The following is a 24,848-nucleotide window of genomic DNA, read 5'->3' on the forward strand; positions in this document are numbered from 1 at the left end:
TTCCCTGGCCTGGGCCAGGTCCTGACGGGGAGTGCAATGTGAACGCTCATCCATGCCCCCCCAGCAGTGGCAGGGCAGAACCTAGGCTTGTGCATTTTGTCAATCTGCTTGATAATGGGGGGGATATCCGAAAAGCAGGGGTGCTGCGGCTCCACAACAGACAGGCTGCTTTCCACTAAGCAGGGAAGGTAAGGGTACCACATAGCCCCGAACAAACATCTCTTTCTGCAGCACCCAGGTTTCCTTTGAAGTGGTCTCCCATCTAAATAGTAGCAAGGCTTGATGCTGCTTAGATGAAGAGCGCTGACAAGGGTACTTTGTGCCTCTCCGTATCCATTAAGGTCCTGCTCTGCCCCCGTGTTTACGCTTTTAAAAATCCGGAACATTTTTCAAACTGAAGCAACTTTTCTGACTCCTGGATGAAGACGCCCACAGTGCGTCTGTAAATTATTTTATTCTTAAACCACATCTTCAGTTCTTCACCCACTGGGTTTTCATTCTCAGGTTTCCTCCTTACAATCGTCTCTGACTTTGCCTCTTTCCTGCTGCAGCAGATTTGTGTCCAGCAGTTAAGCAACAAAAAACTCTGCTTGGAGAGCCCAGTTTTATTCCTTTGCTCTGTTAGTGTGTGTGTGTGTGTGTGTGTGTGTGTGTGTGTGTGTGTGTGTGTGTAAAAATCACCCAAACCTCTGTGACCCTGGAACACAATAAATAAGTGCGTGAATTGCCAGGAGAACTCCCTGTCATTTCTTAAATGGCATCTCTTCATGCTCTTGCACCTACAACCCCTCCTCCCTGTTATCTCTCTTGGCTCAAAAAAGCCACTAGCTGAACTATTGACAGCTTCTTTGTCGAAGCATCTGGGGCGTTTACCGGTCATTTCACCAGACACAATGCACAGCAGGTCTGTTCTTATTTCCTAAAAAGCTACTGTTACCAGTTTGGCTCACTGCTTTTCCAGCTGGAAATACACACACAATTCAAGATGCTTAAAACAAGGAGCTTCCTATATAGTCAGGCTTGTTGAATGGAACACTTTTCATTCTGAATCCTAATTGCAGCCCAAATAATTTTCAGAAGTTATATAGGCAAGAACCAAAAGCATGTGTGGCTTTTGCAAACATTTGGCTACTTGTAAAGAGCCATGTGTCAGGTATGACTTATGCTCTTCCTAAGGCCAAATATCACCATGGTTTAATTCCACTGGCATAACTCCTTCTAGAATTAGTACTTATGTGAACGAAATTAAAAGTACAAGAGGTGCCACTACAACTAGGCAAAGGTGTGACCTGCAAAGCACCAGCCTTTTTCAATGGTCTTGCTGCTGCCTACAAGTTCTAAAGTGTCAGTAGTACCAAAATTAGAAGGATCCATCCCCTCTGTCTCGATTTCCCTTTTTCCTGTCCATCTCCTTTTATCCACTCACTCTCCATGGATGACAGGTAGGCTACAATGAATTTTCTTTCTTTCTCCCCCTCCTGACCAAACACAGACAAGGTAAAACAGATATTTCCTCCCCTAGTCTTTTAAACATGGTGTTTGAGGGGAAGGATTAAGCCTTTTTCTCAGAGTAAGCCAAGAGAACACACACACCTTCTCTGTTGCTCTGCTTGGGACTAGGCAAATGAATGTTGAACCCACACATTCAGTCTCTGATTCTGAGCTGATTGCAATCATCAGTAAAGCTCCATTTGACTTCACTGGAAACAGTATCAGGTCCTCAAAGACCAACAGGCCACTTTATTACTACCATATTAAATTAAATTTACAAGCAAACAGATCACAATGAGACAACCATTACATTTCAGTTCCTTACGACACACTGTGTGTACTCATGAGATGAAAGAATGTTGGATGTCTATAAACAAAAGACTATTTAGTTATTTGGTTTTTGCTTTTTTTTTTCTTGTTTTTTTTTCTAGGTCTCAAGTCTAAAAGTATCAATGAACTAGTCAAAGACCTTATCAGAGAGCAGTTTAAAGTCTACCAAAGTGACATGCAAGAGACAGTGGCCCAAATTTTCAAGACTGTGTCTAGTTTATCAGAGGATCTTGAAAGCACAAAAGAATTAGTCAAACAGATGAATGAGACCCAACAAAAGTATGCCCAGGACAAAGAAGACAGACCAACAAAGAATGAAATCCTGGAGCTGAAGAATGATATGGTACAGATGAAAGAGGAGATGAGGTTTGCTTGTGACAAGCCCATCAAAGAACTACAGGCAAAGCAGAAATCCTTGGAAGTTGACTTGCAGCATGAGCAGTCAAGAAGCACCATTTACTATGAATCTCTGAATAAGACTCTTACAGAAATGAAAGAGGTCCATGAGCAACTGTTATCAGCTGAACAGATGTCGGACCAAAATGTCCCTCCAGTAGATAAAGCAGTGAATGATAATGTTACAGAATATATTCTCACTCTACATGAGAAAGTGAAGAAACATGGCCTAATGGTGCTGCAGCTGTATGATGACTTAAGAGAACAAGATATCAAGATCAGCAATCTTACTGTTACATTAGAGATTCAGAGAGATTCTGTTCATACAGTATGTGAAGACATATTGTCAAAGTGCAGGAATGACTTCCAAATAAAGCTAAAGGGCACAGAAGAGAATGTGCATGTCTTAAACAAAACCCTAGCTGCTGTCGTCTTTCCATTGGGCAATAAGATGGACAAAATGAATGAGCAAATTAATGATTTGTGTTACGATATGGAGATCCTCCAACCCTTGATTGAGCAGGGACCACCGTTTAGTCTGACAGCAGAGTATGAACAGCAAATTGAAGTGGAAGCAATCAGCAGGACTTTGGCAAACCTAACCTCTGTTGTTAATAGTCTGAGTTCCACCGTCAAAGAAATTGTCAAAAGTCAGGACGGACTTAAAAGTGAGGCTCAAACTCGAGATGAAGTCTTTGAGAGGCGTATTAATGAATGCCTCATGGACCTAGAAGATGGCTTAAATAAGACCATGACAGTTTTAAACAGTGCTGTTGATTCTATTCAGGATAACTACGTTCTGAAAGATACTCTAAGTGTCCTGCAAAATAAGACCGAGGCCTGTTGTGGTGCCGAGAAGATGGACAGCATACTGGCATTTATTCCCCAGTTCCAATGGTTGAATGAGTCCCTTCAGACACTGATCAATGACAAGCAAAGCCACCAATATGCTTCAAAAGTAATTCAGGACCTTTCCAATTTTCCATATGAAGAGCATGAGAAAAAAAGCCTCCCTGACCTCAGACAAGTTTACCACATTTTAAATGAAACATCATCCAAAATGGTTGAGCACCAACAAGACATCAGTCGACTAGAAGAAAAGCTGTTACACTCTACAGTGGTCTCAAAAGATCAAGAAGTTCGCCTGCAGAGCATTGAGTCAAATATAACCAAGCTTTTGGTGAATAATTGTGTTTCACTAAAAAAAGGCAAAGTTGCTTCAACGGAACAAGAACAAATGGTCTCTCTCAAGTTACAGACACTGAGTTCCAGAGTCAAGGCACTGGAAGCAAAGTCTATCCGTTTCTCAGTTAATATCCCTCTTTTGAACAAGACTGCTTATGAGGCTTGGGGGCTGTGTCAGGATGCCTCAGCTAGCATTCGAAAAGTGAATGCTAGTGTACCCCAGTTAATTAAACTTGCTCAACCTGATATCCCACTGCTGCAGAGAGGCCTAAAAGAGCTCATAGAGTCTGTATTAGAAATAAAAACAGGGACAATCCTGTCTAATTTAACCTGGTATGTGGACAAATCCATGGCTGATGCTCTGAGCAATATTACCAAACTTCAGAAGCAGATGAAACAGACTGTAAAGAAACCAGCTGCAGCGAAAAAAGGGACAGTGAATACCACCACAAGTCTGGCAGGCCGAAGTCAGAGAAACACAGACAACGCTATAGAACCAGGTAATGCATTTTCCAGGCACTAGCTGCTGGGGTCTTTAATGTTATCATAAAGGCTTATGTAATCAATGTGATTAACCAAGTCAATTAGTAGTCCCAACGGAGTTGGCAGGAGAACTTGACGAAAAAATGACTAGGAGTAAATAATGCAGCAGCTCACTCTCAACATATCTGTGACTGTGGGTGTCTGTGTAATACAATTAAAATCCTGCAGTGGGCCCATGCCAGCTGACTTGGGCTCGTGGGGCTCGGGCTGCAGGATTGTTTAATTGCAGTGGAGATGTTCAAGTATAGGTGGCGGCACAGGCTCTAGGACCATGTGGGGTACGAGCGTCCCAGAGCTTGGTCTGCAGCCTGAACATCTACACCACAGTTAAATAGCTCTTAGCCCAAGTCCTTTGAACCCAACTCAGCTGCAGGTGCCAGCTGCAGGTGTCTAATTGCAGTGTAGACATACTCTTAAAGTATGTTTGTCCTCTAGAAATGGACTTTTTACAAAAGACCTCCTGAGGTCCCATGGTTTTTCCCTCAGTGAAAGGATGTAAAAGTAATGATGGGTTAGTTTTTAAATACCAGCCCAGCCTTTCAAATTCAACTGAGAACCTGAAAATCAAGTGGCAGTCCAGCTAATGCATTAGCTATAAAGGTTCTGCAGTTGGATGTCAGAATAAAGATGTGAAAACCAGAATAGGAATCCAGTTTGCTCTTCAAGGGTTGCATCAGCTTTGCACAGGCCCGCCGACGGGGGGAGGAGGAGGGAAGAGGGCAATTGCCCAGGGGTCCGGGCAATTTAAATGGGCGTGGGGGGGTCCTGCACTTCCTCCCACACCCATACACCCTCCCAGAGCCGACACCCAGCACTCCCTGCCGTACCCCAACCCCCTGCCCCAGTTGGTGAAAATGAGTGAGGGTGGGGGAGACTGAGTGATGGAGGATGGAGTGAGCAGAGGGTGGGGCCTCAGAGAAGGGACAGGACAGGGGCATGGTCTTAGGGAAGGGGTGGGGCAAGGGTCTTTGGTTTTGTGCGATTAGACAGTTGGCAACCCTACCGGGTGGGCATGTAAAAGCCCTGGCCCTGCCGGAAGAGTACACCCTGCAGCGCAGCCGAAATATCTCACTGGGCACCTGCCAGAGCAGGCGCAGCTCCGCCAAAATGTCGGCGGACCACGTCCGCACGTGCGTGGCTTCTGCGGGCATGGGGCCCACTGACCGTTCTGCCCTGGGGCCTGGAATTGCAGTACTAACAGAAGTGCGGGGGGCGGGGGGGGTTAATATAGGCCCCTGCAAACACTGAAGCACATGTTTCCCTTTGAGTATCTGAGCAGTCCCACTGATATTATGGGACTACTGCTAGCTACTTGAAAGCTTCATTAAGACTACTAGTGTACTTAAAGTTAAACACATGCCTAAGTATTTGCAGGATCAGGGCTCTCGCCAGTAAAATGGGTCTAACTGAATATACTTAAAAAGCAGATCCTGCTGAGTAAGATGATGTCATTTTTACAAAGGCACGTTTCAGAGAAGAATCACATGTGAACGGGTTCCTAACTGCATGTCAGAGGTCTAATATCAAAAAGTAAAAAGATAAAATGTGAGGTACAATATTGGGCATAAGATTTGACTGAAATTCTACAACACAAGCAAATGCTTAGTCTGTGTCACTTCTGAGAAGAGGAAATAAAATGAGAAAAAAATTAAGATGCTGGGTAAAATTTTCAAAAATGGGTTAGCGATTTAGGAGTCCAAGTGACTTTGGTAAATGGGATGTGGGCTCCTAAGTCACTTGGGCACTTTTTGAAAAAATTATTCACGGTCTCTGCAGGATAGGGAATGGTAAGGGAAATAAAAATGTCCATGTTACACTCCCCTGTTTATACGTGCCTAAGCATGGGCAAATCTCTTTGTGTCACTCATCCACCTTTCCTATCCCATTTTCCCCCAGGTTCTTGGAATCTGCATTGTGTGCAGGAACCTATCCAGTTTTTTCCCCATTTCCACACATCCATTACTAAAGCTAAGCCAATGGTGCAAAAAAAAAAAAAAAAAAAAGATTCCTAAATATCCATTGGATTTAAAAAGAAAACTGCAGTTTCACTCTGTTTGAGACTCTCTCGTGATAGCTTGCAAGATCTTGAGCTTTATTGGAAAAAACACTGATTAAGGCTTCAGTTCAAGTATTTAAGCATGTGTTTAAGTCCAGCTATTCAGCAGAATATTTAAGCACATGCTTCAGTTTAAACACACATTAACCCCATTAACCCAAAGATCAAAGAATTGGGCTCAAAGTTGTCTTATCCTTCGGGGGATAAGTCAATCTTTTATCTGGCAACTGAAAGATGCTTAAAAATGCACTGAAATGTGCAAAACCTTTTCCATAAAATAAAAGCAAATTTCAATTATTTATCCTAAGAACAGCAACTCCTTCTGAGCCATCTCTGTTTTCTGCCTGCCTCTGTCATTGCACAAAAGATGGAAACTCAAAAAACCTTGGTCCTAATTAAAACTAAAGGGAAAAAAAATGATGTCATTGATCCCTCCTGGATCTTTCACTTTGTTGGAAACTGTCACAAGGGCCACTGCCTGGAGCACAGGAAGCTGCCAGCTGCTTATTTTTAAGCGTTAATGAATAAATGTCAGTCCTATTTATTATTTATATGACTGAATTTTCACAAATAGCTTTTTTGATAACTTTGGATGTGCTTGTAGAAAGCAGGGATCTTTGCAGATAATAGCAAACACCCAATTTCTTTTAAAGTAATTTTTCTATACAGTTTGAAAGTAAGGTTTCTATAGGATTTTCTGAAGATATTGAGGCTTTTGAATACACTGTAGATAACCCCTTAGCACTGTCACTAGTTTATTACTGTACAGTTCTACAAATAGTCTAAACATTATCCCTCTTACGCCTCTGGTCCACTCTGTCCTATTCCTTGTGGGAAGGATTTTTCTCATCCAGAAAGGCCCCCCCATCCATATTTTAAGAAACCATACATAACACTCCATAAGAGTCTCCAAATACAAATGGTCAGCATCGCCACTGAGTTACAATTCTCTAATTACTGATTTTAATAGGACTTAGATGTTTGTTTTTCTGGGCTTGTCTTCACTACCAGGGTAAGTCGACCTAAGTTAAGCTACTCCAGCTATGTGAATAACATAGCTGGAGTCGACATAGCTTAGGTCGACTTACACCGGTGCCTTCACTGAGCTGCATTGGCAGGAGACGCTCTCCAGTCGACTTCCCTTACTTTTCTTGGAAAGGTGGAGTATCGGAGTCAACCAGAGTGTGATCTGCCGTTGATTTAGCAGGCCTTCACTAGACCTGCAAAATCGACACCCGCTACATCGATTGCAGTGGCGTCAATGTCCCCGTAGTGAAGACAAGCCCTCTGTTTAATTTTGTGACAGCTTGAGGAGCCTAATCCTGCAACCCATATGGAAGTAGAGCCAAATCTTGGTCCCACTGACATCAAAGGTAGAATTTCCATTGACTTCAGTGTGATCAGGATTTGACCCTACTTAAATGAATGTGAATTTTGTGACTAATGTTAATGGGGTCCCACTGAAATCAGTGAGACTACAGTATGAGTTTGAACTCTGTATGCATATAAGTAAATGCAAAGTTATGATCTAAGTAATGGCTCCACCAAGTAACTGACTTCAGTGGGATGACAGTCTTTGAGCAGGTGATGTATTTTGTGCCTGTGTGTAAGAGAGCGAGAGACCAGGAAAGGGAGAGATAAGCATAAAGGTTATTTTCTCTTTGTTCTCATCTCCTGTATCTTATTTCCATTCCTTCCATCTCAGTACACTCACATGGACCTGACTAAAGTCAACCGTTCACAGTTCATCAGAGAATCAAGCATCCCAGAAGTTATAGTTTGTTAAGGTTTCAATAATATTTCCACTTTATTTTCTATCTTTCTGCTTATTGTTTCTGGCTCAGACTCCCCAGAAGCATGGTATGTGCAATAATGGATAACAACAGTACAGACTGAACGTTTTTGTCTTTCAATAAGCTATATCAGACCATTTAATTTTAATGCCCAATTCCCATTTGTTCCATTGGGGGTGGGACACTCATAATGAGGCTTAAGATGGAGTTCTGAAGTCTGTAGATGTGGAAATAGAGATCTATTTTGGGTCACATTTTACTGATACATGTAAATTCTGACTCTTCCTGACAGAAATGTTAAGCTTTCATTGTTGCTTTATCATTCAAGCCTGCAGTAAAATAAGCCCATTTGTATTTTGCATTAAGTGTTTTAATTGCAAGAGACTGATGATTATTCTAATTCAATTTGACTCTTCATACTTCAATTGTGCATATTTAGTTTGATAGAATAATAGGCAGATGAAAGGCGATGGTGATGGCTTTTTTTTTTTTTTTTTAATTTAGTGCTCACAAAAGGCATTGCAATGGAGGTCCTGGAGACTCTCATTCTCTGTTGTAAAAAAAACCCCATAAGGATAGAGCTACTGCAGTGCAAGCTACCTCCCCACTGCAAGGCCAATGTGCTTCAACCCTGAATGCTACTAGTGAGGCGACAGCGTAATTCCATGCAGCTTTGGCCTCTCGGCTGAGGTTGCCTCCAGGGCAGTCAATCAATCTGTGCCTCTTGTGCTATGGACATCTAGCCACTGGACTGAGACCAGGAATTCATTTCGCCTGTGCCACTGAACAGCCATTACTTTTATCGCTGTCAGACTGGGCCAGATTCAGACTACTGACCTAACTGTGACTACGTTGCAGTATGACAGCCTATGGGAGTGTTAGAAATCAGTTTGGCTCAGGATAATCCCAAACTCTGCCCATCTTTTAATGGTTGCAGGTAGTTAGACAGTCACGGTTACTGAAAACCAAGCATTGAGAAATGACTTCTAAATGCCTTCCTCTTAAACCATTCCCAAATTAAATAATTGGACTCATGCCTCTCCATAAACAGGCCAGCTGCAATAATCTGTTCCATCAGATTAGTAAATATCTGATTTCTTTGTAAATAGCACCTCAGTGGATACTGACAGAGTTTCATTACTTGTGTGAAGATTTGTTTGTACCACAATCGGCAGAATATTCCCTAAAGAGAGACTGTGGCTGTGTGCCTTTACCAAGAGTAGCAGAACTCTGCCTTAATACTACATCTGTCCTCTGTCCCACTGTATGGCATGTAACTAGTAACCTTGTTTATCTTATCCTGTGCAGTTATTTCTGCCATTTAAACCTTTCATTTAACTATCCTTGCTGAGCCTCTCTTTCACTTACCTGTCCCAGTGACTTGTGAGGGCTTAAATAAAAAGAGATGAAATGCTGTGTTCAGAGACATTTCCCCAAGTGAAGTCTGTTTGCAACTTACTCCATTCAGAAGATGTGTATAGTATGGCGGTTGTGTTTAGGGATGTCATGGAGTGCTGAATGGTGCAAGGAGAAGGAAAGTATTTGGTGGCTTGACAGGGTCATAGTGAACTACAAGCACAGCACAGAGCCTACAGTGCTTTAGCAGATAGCTAGAGGATGAGCACCTCTGGGAAATTCCTCACTTTTTATGAAGAAAGAAAAGGAGTACGAGTGGCACCTTAGAGACTAACCAATTTATTTGAGCATAAGCTTTCGTGAGCTGAAGTGAGCTGTAGCTCACAAAAGCTTGTGCTCAAATAAATTGGTTAGTCTCTAAGGTGCCACTTGTACTCCTTTTCTTTTTGCGAATACAGACTAACACGGCTGCTACTCTGAAACCTGTCACTTTTTATGGATTATTTAATAACTTGGCTTGGTCGTCTCTAGGAATTGGAGGGCCAGATGCTCAGCTGCTGTAAATTGGTGTGACTCCATTGACTTATGCCAATTTATATCAGCTCAGGGTCTCTCTTGATGAGTTTAACTTCACTCTCCATGGTACACGTGTTCCTCTCTTTGCAGCCCTTTAACCAACCATCTCCTTCCCAATGCAGATTGCTTCACTGGCCTCTCCTCCTGGCTGCTTCATGGATATATGTGTTCCTTTTTGGTTGTCCCTGGCAGCTAGGCACAAACACAGGCCAGTTAACAGGCTGAGATACATTCAGCATCCCATGCACGCTGGGCTGTCCACGCAGAGGAGCTGGTGCTTTTGAACTGTGGCACAATCAGCCACTATCCATCCTTCCTTACATACAACAAAAGCAATTGTGAGAGTCTGAGAAATGTGAGTCAAGAGTCACTTCAATTAAATATAGAGCAAAGCGATTATCCAGGCAGGAGCAAACAAGTGCTTCATCTTCAGCTGCCCGTGTTGTGACTTTTGACACTGCAATCTTACATTGCTTTATTTCAAGCACTATTGTGACGGATGATACTCACTGTCGGGAAAAATTACATGAGATACACAAGAACCTTTTTGGTATTTCAGTCCATAAGTCTGATCAGTTTAAACTCAAGAGACATTGCAGAAACAGAAAAAAAGCTTTAACATTCTGTTCAGTGAAATAACATTCATCATATAAATAATGTGACTAAATGCAGTAGCACCTGAAATGGCTGTGCTGGAAACTAAAGGTACCTCATTCACAGTCATGGAGTTTATCTGTGAAAAGAGACAATACAACACTTCCCCTGGCAATCAGAGCTTTTCTGAAAGGACCTTTCATCTCCCAATGACCCCTTTAAATTTACCATCCTATTCTTACACACCTAGAAGTTGTCCAACTTGCTGCCTTTTCATAGGACTATACACAATTTCAGTTGCTGGACTCTGCTCTTAAGACCGGAGTCTGTTGTATAGTATGGCTGAGACCAATGCACCACAAATTACAGCAAAGAAAAATGTTCTCTATGATTTTTGGCTTTGATTGACCAGTATAACTGGGGAAGAAAAATTTGCAAGCTTCCCTGCTCAGAAAAGTACATAAGCCTTCAGGTGGTTTGGGAGCTCTTAATCTTTACCACTTTCCATTGAACAGTTTGAACCTTGTACATTCTTTAATTTCAGGGACAGATTTTCAAAGCAGCCTCTGTGGTAGCATGCCCAAAATTGCAGGCGCAAGGTTTTAAGTGAACAAATCATGATGTTCCAGAGCTCAGATGATATATCTTAGGGATTGCCTCTGTCCCTGTGCCATACCGCCACAACTTCAGGAGAATCCAAGATGAATCCTGTTGACTTTATAAGAGAGGGGCGGCTGGCAGAGCTCCAAGACATGGGAACTTGATGTCCATCTTGGTCCAGAATAACCCAAATTTGGTGACCTTTCCCAGTTCTGCTGCCACCTAATGGAGTGGTGGGTAATGAATGCCATCCCTGAGATAGCTTGCAGTGGATTGGTGGACAATGATTCAGGACCAGCAATGGGCCTACTTGCCATGGCCTAACTGCAGATTTGTTAGATGACCCTGGGCCATCCACCCACAGTAGGCAGGGTTGTAACATCTTCCATCTTATCTCATCTAGCCAATCTTTACAAGACATGTAGAGGTGTGGGGGGGTGTGAGTGAGTGAGAGAGAGAGAGAGAAAATGCTCCTGGAACTGGCTGCCTGGAGTGAAGATGTGCAGGTAGAATAGATTGACTGACTGATAGGGAAGGTCCTGCTCTGACTGAACACTCTCTGAAGTTGACTTTCACACACAAATTCAGAAGGGGAATTTCACCTGATTTTAGGTATGGATAAAAATGTTTTCCATGGCCCTAGTCAAGACCCAGTGGGCGTCATTGTAATTAACGTTGGTGAATATAGCGACCATGACAATTCAGGTTATTTTTTTCCCTTTAAAACAGGTGAGTACTTGGGCTGCACTAGCTCCCCCTGCGAGAATGGAGGAACCTGCATCAATGAAAAGCGGAGTTTTATTTGTGCTTGTCGCCACCCCTTTGGAGGAGTCAACTGCAGTAAGAAGTTGGTGGACGAAAATTCTGTGACTGTAGGTAAGTACAGTATTTAGCACGGCAACATACTAACGCATATGAGCGTTTTGCATCATGCACCAATCGGCCAGCATTTGCTAACATCATACACTGACTAAATATCTTGTGGCCCCCTCTAGAGACTGGTTCACAGAGGATAAGGGCCTACTACTGCTGCTACCAGTTAAAGTTACTCCTTTAGCTCAAGTAGAAGAGTCCTGCGCTTTAGCACTGAAGGACTTAATTCCTGTTGTTGACCCTATTTTAGCATGGCCCACATCACAAGGTTTAATTGGTCTGGGTCACAGAGCCAGCCACAAACCGAGAGAGCTCCGTGGTGGGTTGAGTAGACAGGTTACTGGGGAAGGTGTTAGAAATGTATTTGAACAAGCTGAGATGGAATTTTATTACACAATAGTGAAATCCCTTCACTGGGAAATGATGGGCCCAGCACTTCTTGGGGTGTGCTGTAAATCCCATTAGCTACTGCTGAGCCTGGGGCCAGATCCTCAGCCAGTCAATCAAATCAGAGGAATTACTAGGCCACCTAACGATCTGCACTCTGAAAGCCACATAAATGCTACTGGGAACAGGGAAAGCAGAAAATATATTTGTTCAGCCAAGCTTAAAAATAAATAAATACACATTTTACATCCAAGCCACATGAAATGTGATTTGAATGCTACTTGCAGCAGCTGTTTGGCTGCTTCTCATTCATGACTACATGTGAATAGTGAGTAAAATCATTTGTACAGTAGCAGGGATATTAGCGTGTATGCTCAGCTGGAATGGGAAAAAAACCCATACATACATTTTTATTTTCCCCCATTTGTTGTCAGGAGTGCTAAATCTCTCCCATATTTGTGTAGGGCCTGTGAGCACAATCCCTGGCTTCAGAACACCCATACACACTGTGTAAAGATTTGTGACACAGGGAAAGAAAGAGATCCTGCAGTGGGGGCAAGAGGAAAAAATAAAAGCTTTTCTTAATAATAATGCAGTACGGTCAACAGTGAAGTTCCCTTGCTGTTTCTGACATACAGCTTTTGTAGGTGCACTTGGCACTAATTGTGGAGGAAACTGCATTTTCTGCAGTGCATAGGGACTCATTTTGTTTCTATTCTAGCTGCTGAAGCTACTTGACGAGATGCCTTAAATGTTTCTACACTGTGTCTGTTTCAATTCCTACTTGAAACTCTGACATACAGTATGGGTCCTCTTTAATTATGCAACACATGGGGAGTGGGTTGGAAAGACCAAGAAACACATCTCAGAAATACTCTTTACTCTTTGCAGATTTTTCCAAAGGATCTTACAGATATGCACCTATGGTGGCTTTCTTTGCCTCTCACACCTATGGGATGACGACTCCTGGCCCCATCAGATTTAATAATCTGGATGTCAACTATGGATCTTCCTATGTCCCAGCAAGTGGAAAGTTCCGTGTTCCATATCTTGGGGTGTATGTTTTCGAGTACACCATTGCATCTTCCAGTCCTCGCGTCTCTGGCTATTTAGTGGTTGATGGAATAGACAAGCTCGCTTTCCAGTCTGAAAATGTCAACGGTAACAAGTACATTAACAGGGTAATAACTGGGCATGCTTTACTGGAGTTAAACTATGGTCAAGAAGTCTGGCTCAGACTGGCAACTGGCTCCATCCCAGCCAAGTATCCACCTGTCACTACATTTACTGGTTACTTGTTGTACCGTACATAAGTCAGCCATAAATGCAAAATACCACCTTTGAATGAAGCAGCCTGCAGAGTTATTTGTCTGTACCTTGAATTTCCTCCTCTCCTGCAAGGTAAATTCCATTGCATAACACTGAGTTTCTCTAAGAAAGATACTCCCATCCTGCAGGACAGGTGAAATTTCAGGAGTCCAGGGACCTGATTCTCCACAGCCTTGTTTCTCGTATAACCATTTACTCCTGTGACAAGAGAGTCCACAGGGGCTGTAATATGAAAATATCACCATCATAAGTGAGTGGAGAATTCTGATCTGATCATTTTTTGTGCTCACCTTGAATGGGTAAGAGTGCTTTTACAAGGCAGTGGAGAATCAGCCCCCAAGTCTGCATACGGTGGGTCAAATTTTGCCCTGATTTTTCCCTTTGCAACCCCATTCACTCCAGAGGTGTTGCATAGGATTTGCAGCTCAGAATTTGGGCTCCTCTTTAGCTTATTGCATCAAGTGAAAACTATGTGTATTTTCTTTTTGGCCTTATATGATTTGTGAATATCTTTGTATTTTAAGGCTACACTTAAATATTTTTCTATATTTTCTATTTTCTTCATAATTTTGTACATGGTTTTGTACATAAACAACATGGTAGTAAATAGCTCTTTACTAGAAAAAGGCATAACAAGATCTAATGGTTGGAAACTGATGCTAGACAAATTCAGACTGGAAATAAGGTGCAACATTTTAACAGTGAGGGTAATTGACTATTGGAAGAACTTAGCCAGGGAATTGGTAGATTTTCCATCACTGAGCTTTTAAATCAGGACTGGATATCTTTTAAAAATATATTCTATAGTGTACTATATGCTCAGGCAGAAGTTATGGGCTTGATACAGAAATTATTGCATAAGGTTCTTTGACCTGAGTGATGCAGGAGGTCAAACTAGAATTATCCCTTCTGGCCTTGAAATCTATGAATGAATATACAAGATTGTTTGTTTCTGCACATTATTCAAATTGATTGATTGTTAATGCAATCAAGATGGGTTCCTTCTGTATGAGCCATTCCAAGTTGATGTCATGTGATAAAGCAGCATAATATAAATTAGAACATGCATCCAAATGTCTGGTGGCACCAGTTTGAACATGTTATTGGTTTAAAAATTGCAGGCCTGATTCTCCACTGCCTGACACCATTTATAGTCACCTACACCAGTGCAAAGTGGGTGTAAAAAGCTATCAATGACATGAATGAACAGAGAACTCTGTACTGGCAGCATTTCGTGCCAATTGGCCTTTACTTTTCTCAGATGTGAATGTCTAAACAGGGTGCAAGGCACTGGGTATCAGACTCCTAATTGGACTTGTTTAAATAATTTCTTTCACTGCTGGATAATGGATCAGATCCCCAATTGCTATAAATCAGCACTGCTTCATTGATGTAAATGGAGCTACACCAGTATACAGCAGCTGAAAATCTGGTCCAACAAGTTTTGGATGCTCTCTAAGTTATATTGCTTTCATTTGCCAGGAACTTGTTTCTAAGAAAGTCACAAAACACCAGGTTTATTCTTAGTACTCATTGGTAGATATACCTGAAGCTTAAACAAGAAAGAAAGAAATGCACTGAAGTCAGGAGAAATACTTTGGAGTCCCATAATCTGAAAATATAGCCTAAAGCTAGGCAATCTATTCATAACTGCTTTTTTTTAGGAATTCAAGGTATTTGAATACTGCCTCCATTCAGGACTTGTGATTTTAATGAAGGTCAGTGGTTTTCTATGGAAGTAAAGGTAATGGACAGACACTTGTCCTTCCAAAAGGCTCTGACTCCCACACTTAGCAGGAACAAACATTATAGGCCAAATTTGCAAAGTCTGCTCTACCTTATGTCCTAACTGACCCTGATAGGGATCCTTCCCCCAGAAAATCCTCCCTTAAGAGTGTCAGTCAGCTAGCCCCCCCTAAACGTGCACAGTTATGTTTCCCGTGCAGTCGGGTGTTTACTTTAGATTAAAGAAAACAACACAACCAGAAAGAACAAAAATAAAGTTTCCATGAGAGAGGGCAGTGCATGTCTCCTCTGTAATATGCTGCATTAACCCTGCCTCAAAAATTGGCAGCTCCCCCTGCAGAGGGGGGCATTCTGTAGAAAGTTAAAGGTGCAGTGCACAGAAAGCAAAATAAGGAGAGTAACATGGCTACATTCATCACAAGCAGGATGGAGGTGTTCTTAGGGTGGTTAGGAGATAAGTTGATTCATCATATCCCCTGGCAGCATATGCCAGCAAGGAGATTCCTTGGAGCCTACACTGAAAATGGAGGCTGCTCTCAACTGATGAAAACCTCAAGGGAGAGCAGACAGTGATCTCACAATCTTTTCTAACCCTGGTTTATCACCAATGGGGAACAATAGGCTTGTTTGGGACTGAAAACATGCATCTCACTTACCACAGACCAGTCTGACCTACTGCATTTGTTTTTCCTCTGATTCCCATGTGATCTGAAAGCAAGAAAGCCCCTTCCTTTTTCTTTGCCTATATCAGTCAGATAGTTAACAAGTGAGGCACATGCTTTGCTCTGAAAAGCCTAGATTTAAAAATCTGAATTTCAAGGAGAAAAAAAGCCTCAATAACAGTGCATTTACTGGAGGCCTAAATCCACTAATGGTTTATTAATGGATCTCACCATGCATAAGTTGTCAGAAAGGTAACCTGCAGCTCGTTGACCGACACCCAAATAAGCAGAGTCACCAGTGTTGGGAACAAATGCAAACCACACTAGTGTAGTGGTTTTATAATCCTCTCTTCCGCTTGTATGAGACTAATCCTCAACACACCATGAACCTTGAATGTGTGTGCTCCAGCCCCTTCCTCCCCAGTGTACCGTATCTTTCTGTAAACACTTGACATCCCTGATTTGACACTAACTCATCCTACTCTCTCACTGAATTTTATCAAACGTACTGCCCACATTCCCAAATCCCACCCCTCCCCTTGTATGACTTTGTCATTTTAATAACGTATTTAGTCCTCTTTATTCCTGCTGTGGAGATGGCTAAATGGCGTGGAAATTACCCTGCAGATGAAATTCAAATGACCCACCAGAGATTGCATCTCTTTTTAATGTGACTTTCTTTGCCCTTGCTGCCCTTGCCACAAAATCCTTCAAGCTGGGTCTCCAGCTTCATAGGCACTAATTATATTCTCACAGCAGCCAGATTCTTGATAGGTCATCATGTTTTTCAAATTTTTCTGCCACAAAAATTCCAAACTCATTAGCTATGGACCAAGAACTCTGATTATATCCAGGCCTTGAGTAGCAATAAATTGGAAATCATCTTCCCTAGTAGCATTGTTGCTATTCCTATTGCACCGATAAAGGGGGAAAATAACTTTTTTTTTAAATACACAATAAGCTGAATCTCCTGGCAAGTATATATTGTGCATTAACTCACAATGATCTTTTCACTCATAAAACAAAGTAGAATTGCCTGTGTGTTCCTGTTAAAAACTTAAATGCAGTTTCTACAGCATGTGCATGTATCTGCCTCAGCCTTTAAAACTCATTTCTGGGCATCTGACGAAGTATATAAGCCACTTGATCTAATAAAACACATGATACTGAACATAACTGCGGATCAAAAAAATCAGTAAGACTACCCATTTTGCAGAAAAGATAGTGATAAATCAATCAATCTAGATTCTCATGTGACCCGATTAGAAATCGTCCCAAACGATGGCTCCAACAGCATTTTGACATCCCTTCCCCTTCATTTTAACTCTTTGATTTGTTTTCCCTGATGATACGGAGATACCCGGTTGCACATCTGAACATTAGTATCTCCCAAAAGCCCACATAAAGGATCACAAAGACTATCCCAAACCTTTATACAGTAGAGCGAACATTGGTCTCTTTATCTGGGTGACTCAATAACCATGGCAACATTATCTGGTTTGGCTTTGACAAGCCCATCCAATTTACTCTGGAGCTTGCATTATCATTTCCTCACCTACACAAACGTAGTTATCACTGAATGCATTCCCCCTCATATTTTTTATCATTCATGCTGAAATCTGCAGTTTTTTCGAGCAAACAGTGTATACCTTCTTCTGTAGTGGAACAAGCAGCGTTCCCCCAAGTCCTTTCCACCTCACTCCTCTATACGAGCCTCAAGAATCAGCACCTGAATCGCTGTCATGAATTGTAGATAGAAGAGTTATTGGCTTCCTTGCACTCCCGTCCTTTTCCTTTTGTTTATTTTTTGGCTGTGAAATCTCTTCTGTGGAAGCCTACATACTTTTGAAACTCCTATTACAGCCTTATCTGCATCTTTAGGATTCAACTATATGAGCAGGAGAGAGACATACTCCTGAAAGCCAAAAAGACAATTTTAGACTATTTCCAAAGGAACGTCACCCACAACAGTTTTTCGCAAGATCACAAAGTTGCAAGCATTTTGTTATCCTTATTAATTAAGTGCTGATACTGAGCTTGGCATTGTTCAAGACACAGACATGGACTCTGCCATGCTGAGCTTTATAATGTAAAATCAAACTCTCATTGACTGATCATATCCTGAGTGCATTACACAGTGACTGAGTAACTTCTGAGACTTGATTAACCTTTTCAGGGGTGTCAGATATACCAAAGCTAGGCTACTTGAGTCTATATTTTTCATCTAATCCTTAATGGATCAACTTCACACTTCTTTACCCATTCAGCCTATTGTTAGAATGCACAGGCCCTTTCATTGAACCAGGTGAAATCATTACCATTCTGGAGATCTATGAAGTACGTGGAAAAGGAGACTCTTCTTGTTTTGTTTGGGGGGGAAGCCTTTGTATTTGCTGAACCACATTAATTCAAGTCACTGTTTCAGTAATGTTCAATGAGAAATACTATGAATTTAACATTGCTGTATATTTAATGTGCACAGTGAAATCTTTTTTTCATTTTCTGTGTGAAAAATTGCCACTCATTCTTGAACTATAACAATAATGTGTGTTGTAAATGCCATTTTGTCTTCATGAGTAAGATCTAGTAAACCTTTGCCTTTAAATAGGGTTTCATTCTCAAAATGTTTAGGCAAGAAAATTCAATCTGCAATCTTGGTAATAAAATTGCTAAGAAATATATTATCGGCAGCATGTTCACTTTAAATGTACTTCAGTGCCCCAGTACACAATACTTAGACATTTGGGGTGGTTGCCTTACAGAAACACCAACCGTACATTCACATATTCCATATACCTAAGCAGAAATCCTTTTGAAAATCTTCTTGATGGCGGGTTGCTACGTTGTTATAAAGGATTCTTATCTTAGAAAATGCAACATACAAACAAAGCACAACCAAGGATGTGACTGTTTACAAATAGCATACAAGGCTTCCAGAAAGCTTGCGATTCAAATCTATGGGATTTGTACAAGTGCTTTCTCTGCAATGAACAAAAATTCTTTGTAAATACCATAAGTCTTTTGAAAGCTGTGTGAACACATTATTGAAGATCTGTACATTTCATATTGATGAAGATTTACCATGACGAGGGCTCGATTGTCTCAGATGAAATCACAGGTGTCTGACACTGAATATCTGTTAGAGTATTCTATCTTGTTATCTTGTTGCAAAGCCAGGAAAGATGGCAATTAAAAAATGGCTAAAATGATACACCTGTTTAGAGGGAGAATTATCCTTGGCTCTATCTGAACAATCTGACCTCTCTGCAAATTGCCTTACCGGGGGGGAGGAAATGAGTTAGTACTGGTTTACTTATTGCTTTTTATCATGAAAGGTAAAAACATACATGTGCATTTGTTGTTTATGATTAGTGTCTGTCAAAGAATGTGCCATTACCTGCTTATACTTACAAAAGACAGCATTAAGCCTCAGAACACAGGAGTGGATTCTCAGTGGGTCGAGAGCTGCAAGGATCTCGTTGACTTCCAGGATGTAGCCCAAAATGTATATGTTTAACCACCCCCTTTAACACTGTATGCCCCAGAGACCTGAACAATAGTGCAGTTTGTCCATAGATACCCATTGACATATACAGAAAACACAGGAGAAACAGAAAATATGTTTGGCTGAAAATTAAAGAGTATATTTCCATGTTGTGGACGCAGCTTTTTCCATCAAAAAATCATTTCAATAGAAAATTCCCAACCAAAATTCCTAGTCATCAGCGTTATGAAAAGACTTTCGTCATTAGTACTATTAGATACCGTATTAATCTGAAACACTGCCCAATCTCCTCCCAATCCAACTACATGTAATTCTACCCTACCCACTATCCTTATCCTTTTCCCCAAACTCCCCTGACTTGATCCCCGTCTTGAATTTCCTTACTGGGTTTGAGTATAATCAGCCTTGGTACCTTCCCATGTTTCCTCTCCCAACTCTTAACTCTCTTTCCTTGATTGCTAGATGCCCTTAACTTGAGTAATATAATTCTGGGATGACTGTCAGTCTCTGCTGAGCAGGGGTTGGATATCCTATTCAAATATGCACATCAGTGTGTTGCCCTAAGATCTGAACTGCCACTTCCCCTCAGTCACATGGTGCAATACTCCAGTGTATGTTCCTTAGGTTAGGGAACTCCATTCAACAGATCAGCCCGCCTGGGGGTGGCAGACTGACTTTAAACCTGCTGAATGCTTTGATGCCAGTATCACCTAAGAAAACACCTGTCTGTGAGAGAATAGATACTTTCCTGAACTGATCAGAATCTGAAGTGGTCCAGATTCAGATGGTGGAGGCTGTTTTTAAAGAATCAGTTTATTCACTTTTGTGCCTACATTTTTTAGAACCACAAAATAGCCAACAGTTTCCATCTCATAATATGGATTCAGCTGTGTTAACTGCAATGACTATAGGGATCAGTCCTGCTCCCACTGTAATCAATAGCAAAACTCTAGTAGCTTTCATGGGAGAAAGGTTGGACCCACAGGTTTCTAATCTGTGTTGAGACATATATTCCTACACAAATATTTAGCCTCTTTTACTACTTCTGTTACGCTTGGTTTGGTCCATTTCTCAGGCACAAGTGGAAAGAGCTGGTGACAATTACTTTTTTCAATCACCTGATTGATTTACATTTCTCAGGTTGGAAGCAGATGGAGTTCCTAGCCTACTCTGAATAGAAGCTGCTCAGAATGGGACTGATTCTCCATTGTCTTGCACTAGGTACAGTCAGTTCCTTTTGTGTAAAGTGAGTGCAAAGCAAGTATATAAGAATACCATTATGGTTTGCTAGTGTGTTTTACTCCACTTTGCACAGGTGACTTCCTGAAATGACCCTTCCAGTGACCGTTGCTGAGAACATGCTGGCGCAGCAAAGTCTGAAATTTTCTTTGGATACGAAAATATTAGACATAGTATACAAATATATTGGTGAGATCCTTACAGATTTCAAGACATACTACTGGATTGCCAACGGGTGATCAATAACAGAGTGGAGGCGACAGGAAATAAAGTGGAGGGTGATGTTGGAATGTCAGTGGCAGAATGAGTCAGTTGGCAATGAGGTTGAAAGAAGGAAAGCGGCTAAATTCTTTACCGACAAACTTTTCTTATTCAGCATAAATTGAAAATCCAGCATTTATCATATCATTTGTCTATTATCTAAACTGAGTTTTTCCACTTGCCCAGATAGATGGTTAAGGAGATGCATGAACAACAGGATCTGCTAGTCTGGACTATCATTGGGGAGAGGAGAATTTGAGGGGGAAAGGGTTACAATTATTTCAACAAACCCAGATCAGGCATTTTTTCTGAGAGCAGGCATGTGACACAGTAAGGAATATAGTGTCCCACTGCTGCATGAAAGATATATAGAGTTAACTGCTATTCCAGCTACTGTGATTTAAGTGAATAAATCTCTGGTGTGCTAGTTAGCAAAAAGATCTCCTATTTACCTAGGACAGAATTTGAATGAAAAGAAAATGGATACATAACATATGGACTTAGAAGCTTAAATAAAATATAAAAGGGAGACAGTCTTGCTACCTGTCCATAAAAAAATTGATCTCAGAATGAAGAATTAAGTAGGTTTATGAAACTTGCTGGGGAGAATACTGAAGGGAATAGAGGAAGAGTAGAGCTGGGTGGGAAGTAATATGTGACTTCCACTGTTCCTGAAAAGATCCGTGGATGACTAAGCATTCACAGTAGAAGGGTCCAAGCGATGGAACCCACTCCCTCTCAAGGCACATCAGTCTTATTTAGCAGCGTGCAGGGCATAGCATAAGCTGTGGCCTCGAACCTGCAAGAACTTATGTACATGTGTAACTTTAGTATGGTTAATAGCCCCACTTATGTTCATGTGTAAGAATTTGCATAGTTGGGGTCTGTGTTATGCCTTTTCCTGATTATTGCTGGTAGCCAGGAATAGAGCTGATCAAAACATGTGCACACAAACACACACACACACAAAACAAATTGTGAAAAAGTCAAAATTGTATTAATTTCACAGGGTTTGAAAATTACCCATTTTGTGGGGATTGTTTTGAAATAATTTAAATGGAAAATGTTATTGACTTGTTTATCAAAATGGTTTTTGAATTTGTTTCCATACAGAAAAATGGATTTCAATAACAATTTCAAAATGATTTATTTTTGAAAAACAGTTCTTACAAGAGAATAATTCTGATAACTATTTTAATAAAAAATATAGTCATTTACATCTTAAAAATAGCATGAAAATCCATTGAAAGCAAAACAATGTTGAAAATTTTTCACTAAAAAGTCGGGGGGGAGGGGGTTTCAAATGCCATTTTTTTAGCCAACAACAGTAAAAATGTTCAAAAATTTCCAACCAGCTGAAGTCAGGAGGTAGGATGTTTTATTCTGCCTGCCCACTATATACAGGCGTCTTTTTAAAAAAATCTTTCAGAACCAGGGTAATACGGTGACAGGTACCAATGAACATTTATGAATAAATATAAAATGTATGTGAACAGCTCTATCTTCCATATGTAGGAGATCTATGCAGAATGACTACAATGTCTTATGTCGCGAGTACTTTAGCTTGGTGATGCTAAAAAGACTGCCCTATGTGTACAGATTTAAAACAAAGGTCTGGAAAGCATATGGTTGCAGAAGGAACTAATGTATTACAGACACACACACAGGGTGTGAATATCTGCACATTTAAAAATGTGGGGAAATCACACTGTACATAGATTCCATAGAATGTGCATGAAATCCTGACCCCTTTGAAGTCAATGGGAGTTTTGCCACTTACTTCAATTTCGGCAAGTTTTCACGCTTATGCCTTCAGCACTGGGCTTCTCTACGCATTGTGCCACTTCGCTCTGAAGCCCTATACGAAGGAAATCATGAGAAGCGTGAGTTCCGCATCTACAGTCAGATTGAGTGTGGCTGAATAAAGAAAGGATGCTGAATCAGAGCCTCAGTTTCACCAGCTATAAAATGTGGATAATAATATTTATCTACATACCTGGAGTATTATCAGAATTATTTAATTAAATCACTTTCAAGGTGAATAGTACTAGACTGGCACTGAGCAGTACTCTGTCCTGATGGTAATGTTGTATGTCACTCTTTGTTTGCTTTTACCTTTTTAAACTGGCTCATTTTTATTTCCTAAGCATTGAGGAAAAATAAAAGGAAAGGTCCGGGGGGGGACGGGACTGATGACTCAGGACAATATTTTAACAACCACAAAATTGCTACTTTTCTTTGGAAGATTATTTTAAAAAGCACTGACAAGGACAACAAAATTATGAAGTTGCTCCCCAGCTAACAACCTTAATGAGAAATTTCTGTCTGGGTTTTGATCTTCCCACAGCATGATTACTGCTCTTTGCAGAGCTGCATTACCAGTCATGTGCTCATGTATGCTGATAACAGCATGCTGCCATGCCTTACGTTGCTCAATCTGTCTGTTGAGTGTGATGGAACTGATCATGGGAGCTCATCTCTCCATGAGCCTCGATATTGCCTGTTAGTAGTTTTAGTCTCTTAGTTAGTGCATTATACGCAGTTCCTTGCATGTAAGATGCTTTTTTCTGCCAGTTCAGTACAAAGGTGCTGTGAAGTCCCACAAGGCTCCATCCTTAAACCAACACTGTTCTGAGTCCACAGCTTTCTCTCAGTATTCTGGAGCCCAATTTTCAGTCATTGTTATGCTGCTGATACACAGGTTTATTTATCAACCTCCCAGGGAAGCTATTTCAAATTTGATTTGAGTACCTCAGTGATATTTTAGTCTGGGATGTCTGAAAATCTCCTGAAGTTAAAGTGTGAGGAGTATCTTTCTCCACCATCTAAATACTGTTTTGCATTTCTTTTCAACAGTCTGGGGGCCATTTTGAGTGGTAAATGTGAGTTTCATCTCAAAAACACCACTGAGATGGTATACACCAGCATATAACAAGAAGTTTTGTCTCAAGAAGTTAAGTAGTTCATTCATAATGTGTGGATTTTTTTTCGCCAAGGATGTATCTGGACTCTCTCATCTTAATTCCTGCCAGAAATGAAGTGTTGAGCTCCTTCTCAAAGGTGCTGATGGCCCTTAACTCTTCTCAGACCATACTGTGCTCTCAGATACAGTGATCTAAATCCACCCAGATTTAGACCAGTGTAACTGAAAGAAGAATCTAGCCAACTGATTTCAAAGGGAATTGAGGGTGCTCAACAGCTAGGAGACAACAATCGCACCCCATAGAATCAGTCCACAAACACACAATACATGTCAAGCAAGAGTGTCCAAAGAGAACATGATGGGCCACATTCTCTGCAGATGGAAAATAACTTCAATAGAGCCATGCTGCCCCATACCAATGGAGAATCTGGCCCTGTGTTCCTTCCTGGCTAAAAGTATTTTTTGCGAAATAATCTATCCGATAAGGTTCTATTTATTTATGATGAAAAAGCAGACACAAATACAGTTAAACAATTTTGTTTCTCTCTCTGGGATCTTTCTTCCATGGGGAGACATTATCTTTCATTGGCACTGAGTCCTTTGACTTTTTGGAATTGAAAAAGAGAGGGCTCAACACTGTGGACCAAATTCTGCGATATTTATTTGATGAAAATTCTCATTACACTTAGTGGAGATTTGCGGTAGTAAAGATTGCAGAATTTGGCTCAAACAAAAGAAGGCTTATCACTGCAAAAGAAAAGGAACCAGCTAATATCAGAAGCACAAATGAGCCATTTCTGAAAAATTCTATTACTGATGGATCACTTGGTGATTACCTGTTCTATTCAGAAAAAACAACGAGGAGTCTTTGTGGCACCTTAGCGACTATTCATTCCCTCGGGGGCACCTGGCATTGGCCACTGTCGGAAGACCAGATACTGGGCTAGATGGACCTTTGGTTTGACCCAGTATGGCTGTTCTTATGGAAAATATTCACAAATGA

At 41.1% G+C, this 24,848-nt stretch overlaps 1 protein-coding gene across 4 annotated transcripts in view; it reads left to right on the forward strand.

Annotated features, from left to right (window-relative positions):
- Positions 1-24,586, forward strand: part of MMRN1 (multimerin 1) — a 62,412-nt gene extending 37,826 nt beyond the window's left edge. For 3 of the 4 annotated variants that reach the window (XM_073340687.1, XM_073340688.1, XM_073340689.1), the window contains 3 exons: positions 1,923-3,902; positions 11,650-11,796; positions 13,072-24,586. In XM_073340687.1, coding sequence (XP_073196788.1) covers positions 1,923-3,902; positions 11,650-11,796; positions 13,072-13,493 — 2,549 coding nt within the window. In that variant the 3' untranslated portion in view covers positions 13,494-24,586. Of the gene's footprint in view, positions 1-1,922; positions 3,903-7,706; positions 7,772-11,649; positions 11,797-13,071 lie in introns of those variants that run through there. The other variant, XM_073340690.1, reaches the window with a different exon arrangement.
- Positions 24,587-24,848: the final 262 nt, after the last annotated feature.

Source organism: Lepidochelys kempii, chromosome 4 (genome assembly GCF_965140285.1).
Source record: "Lepidochelys kempii isolate rLepKem1 chromosome 4, rLepKem1.hap1, whole genome shotgun sequence".
In the NCBI taxonomy this organism is placed as follows: domain Eukaryota; kingdom Metazoa; phylum Chordata; order Testudines; family Cheloniidae; genus Lepidochelys; species Lepidochelys kempii.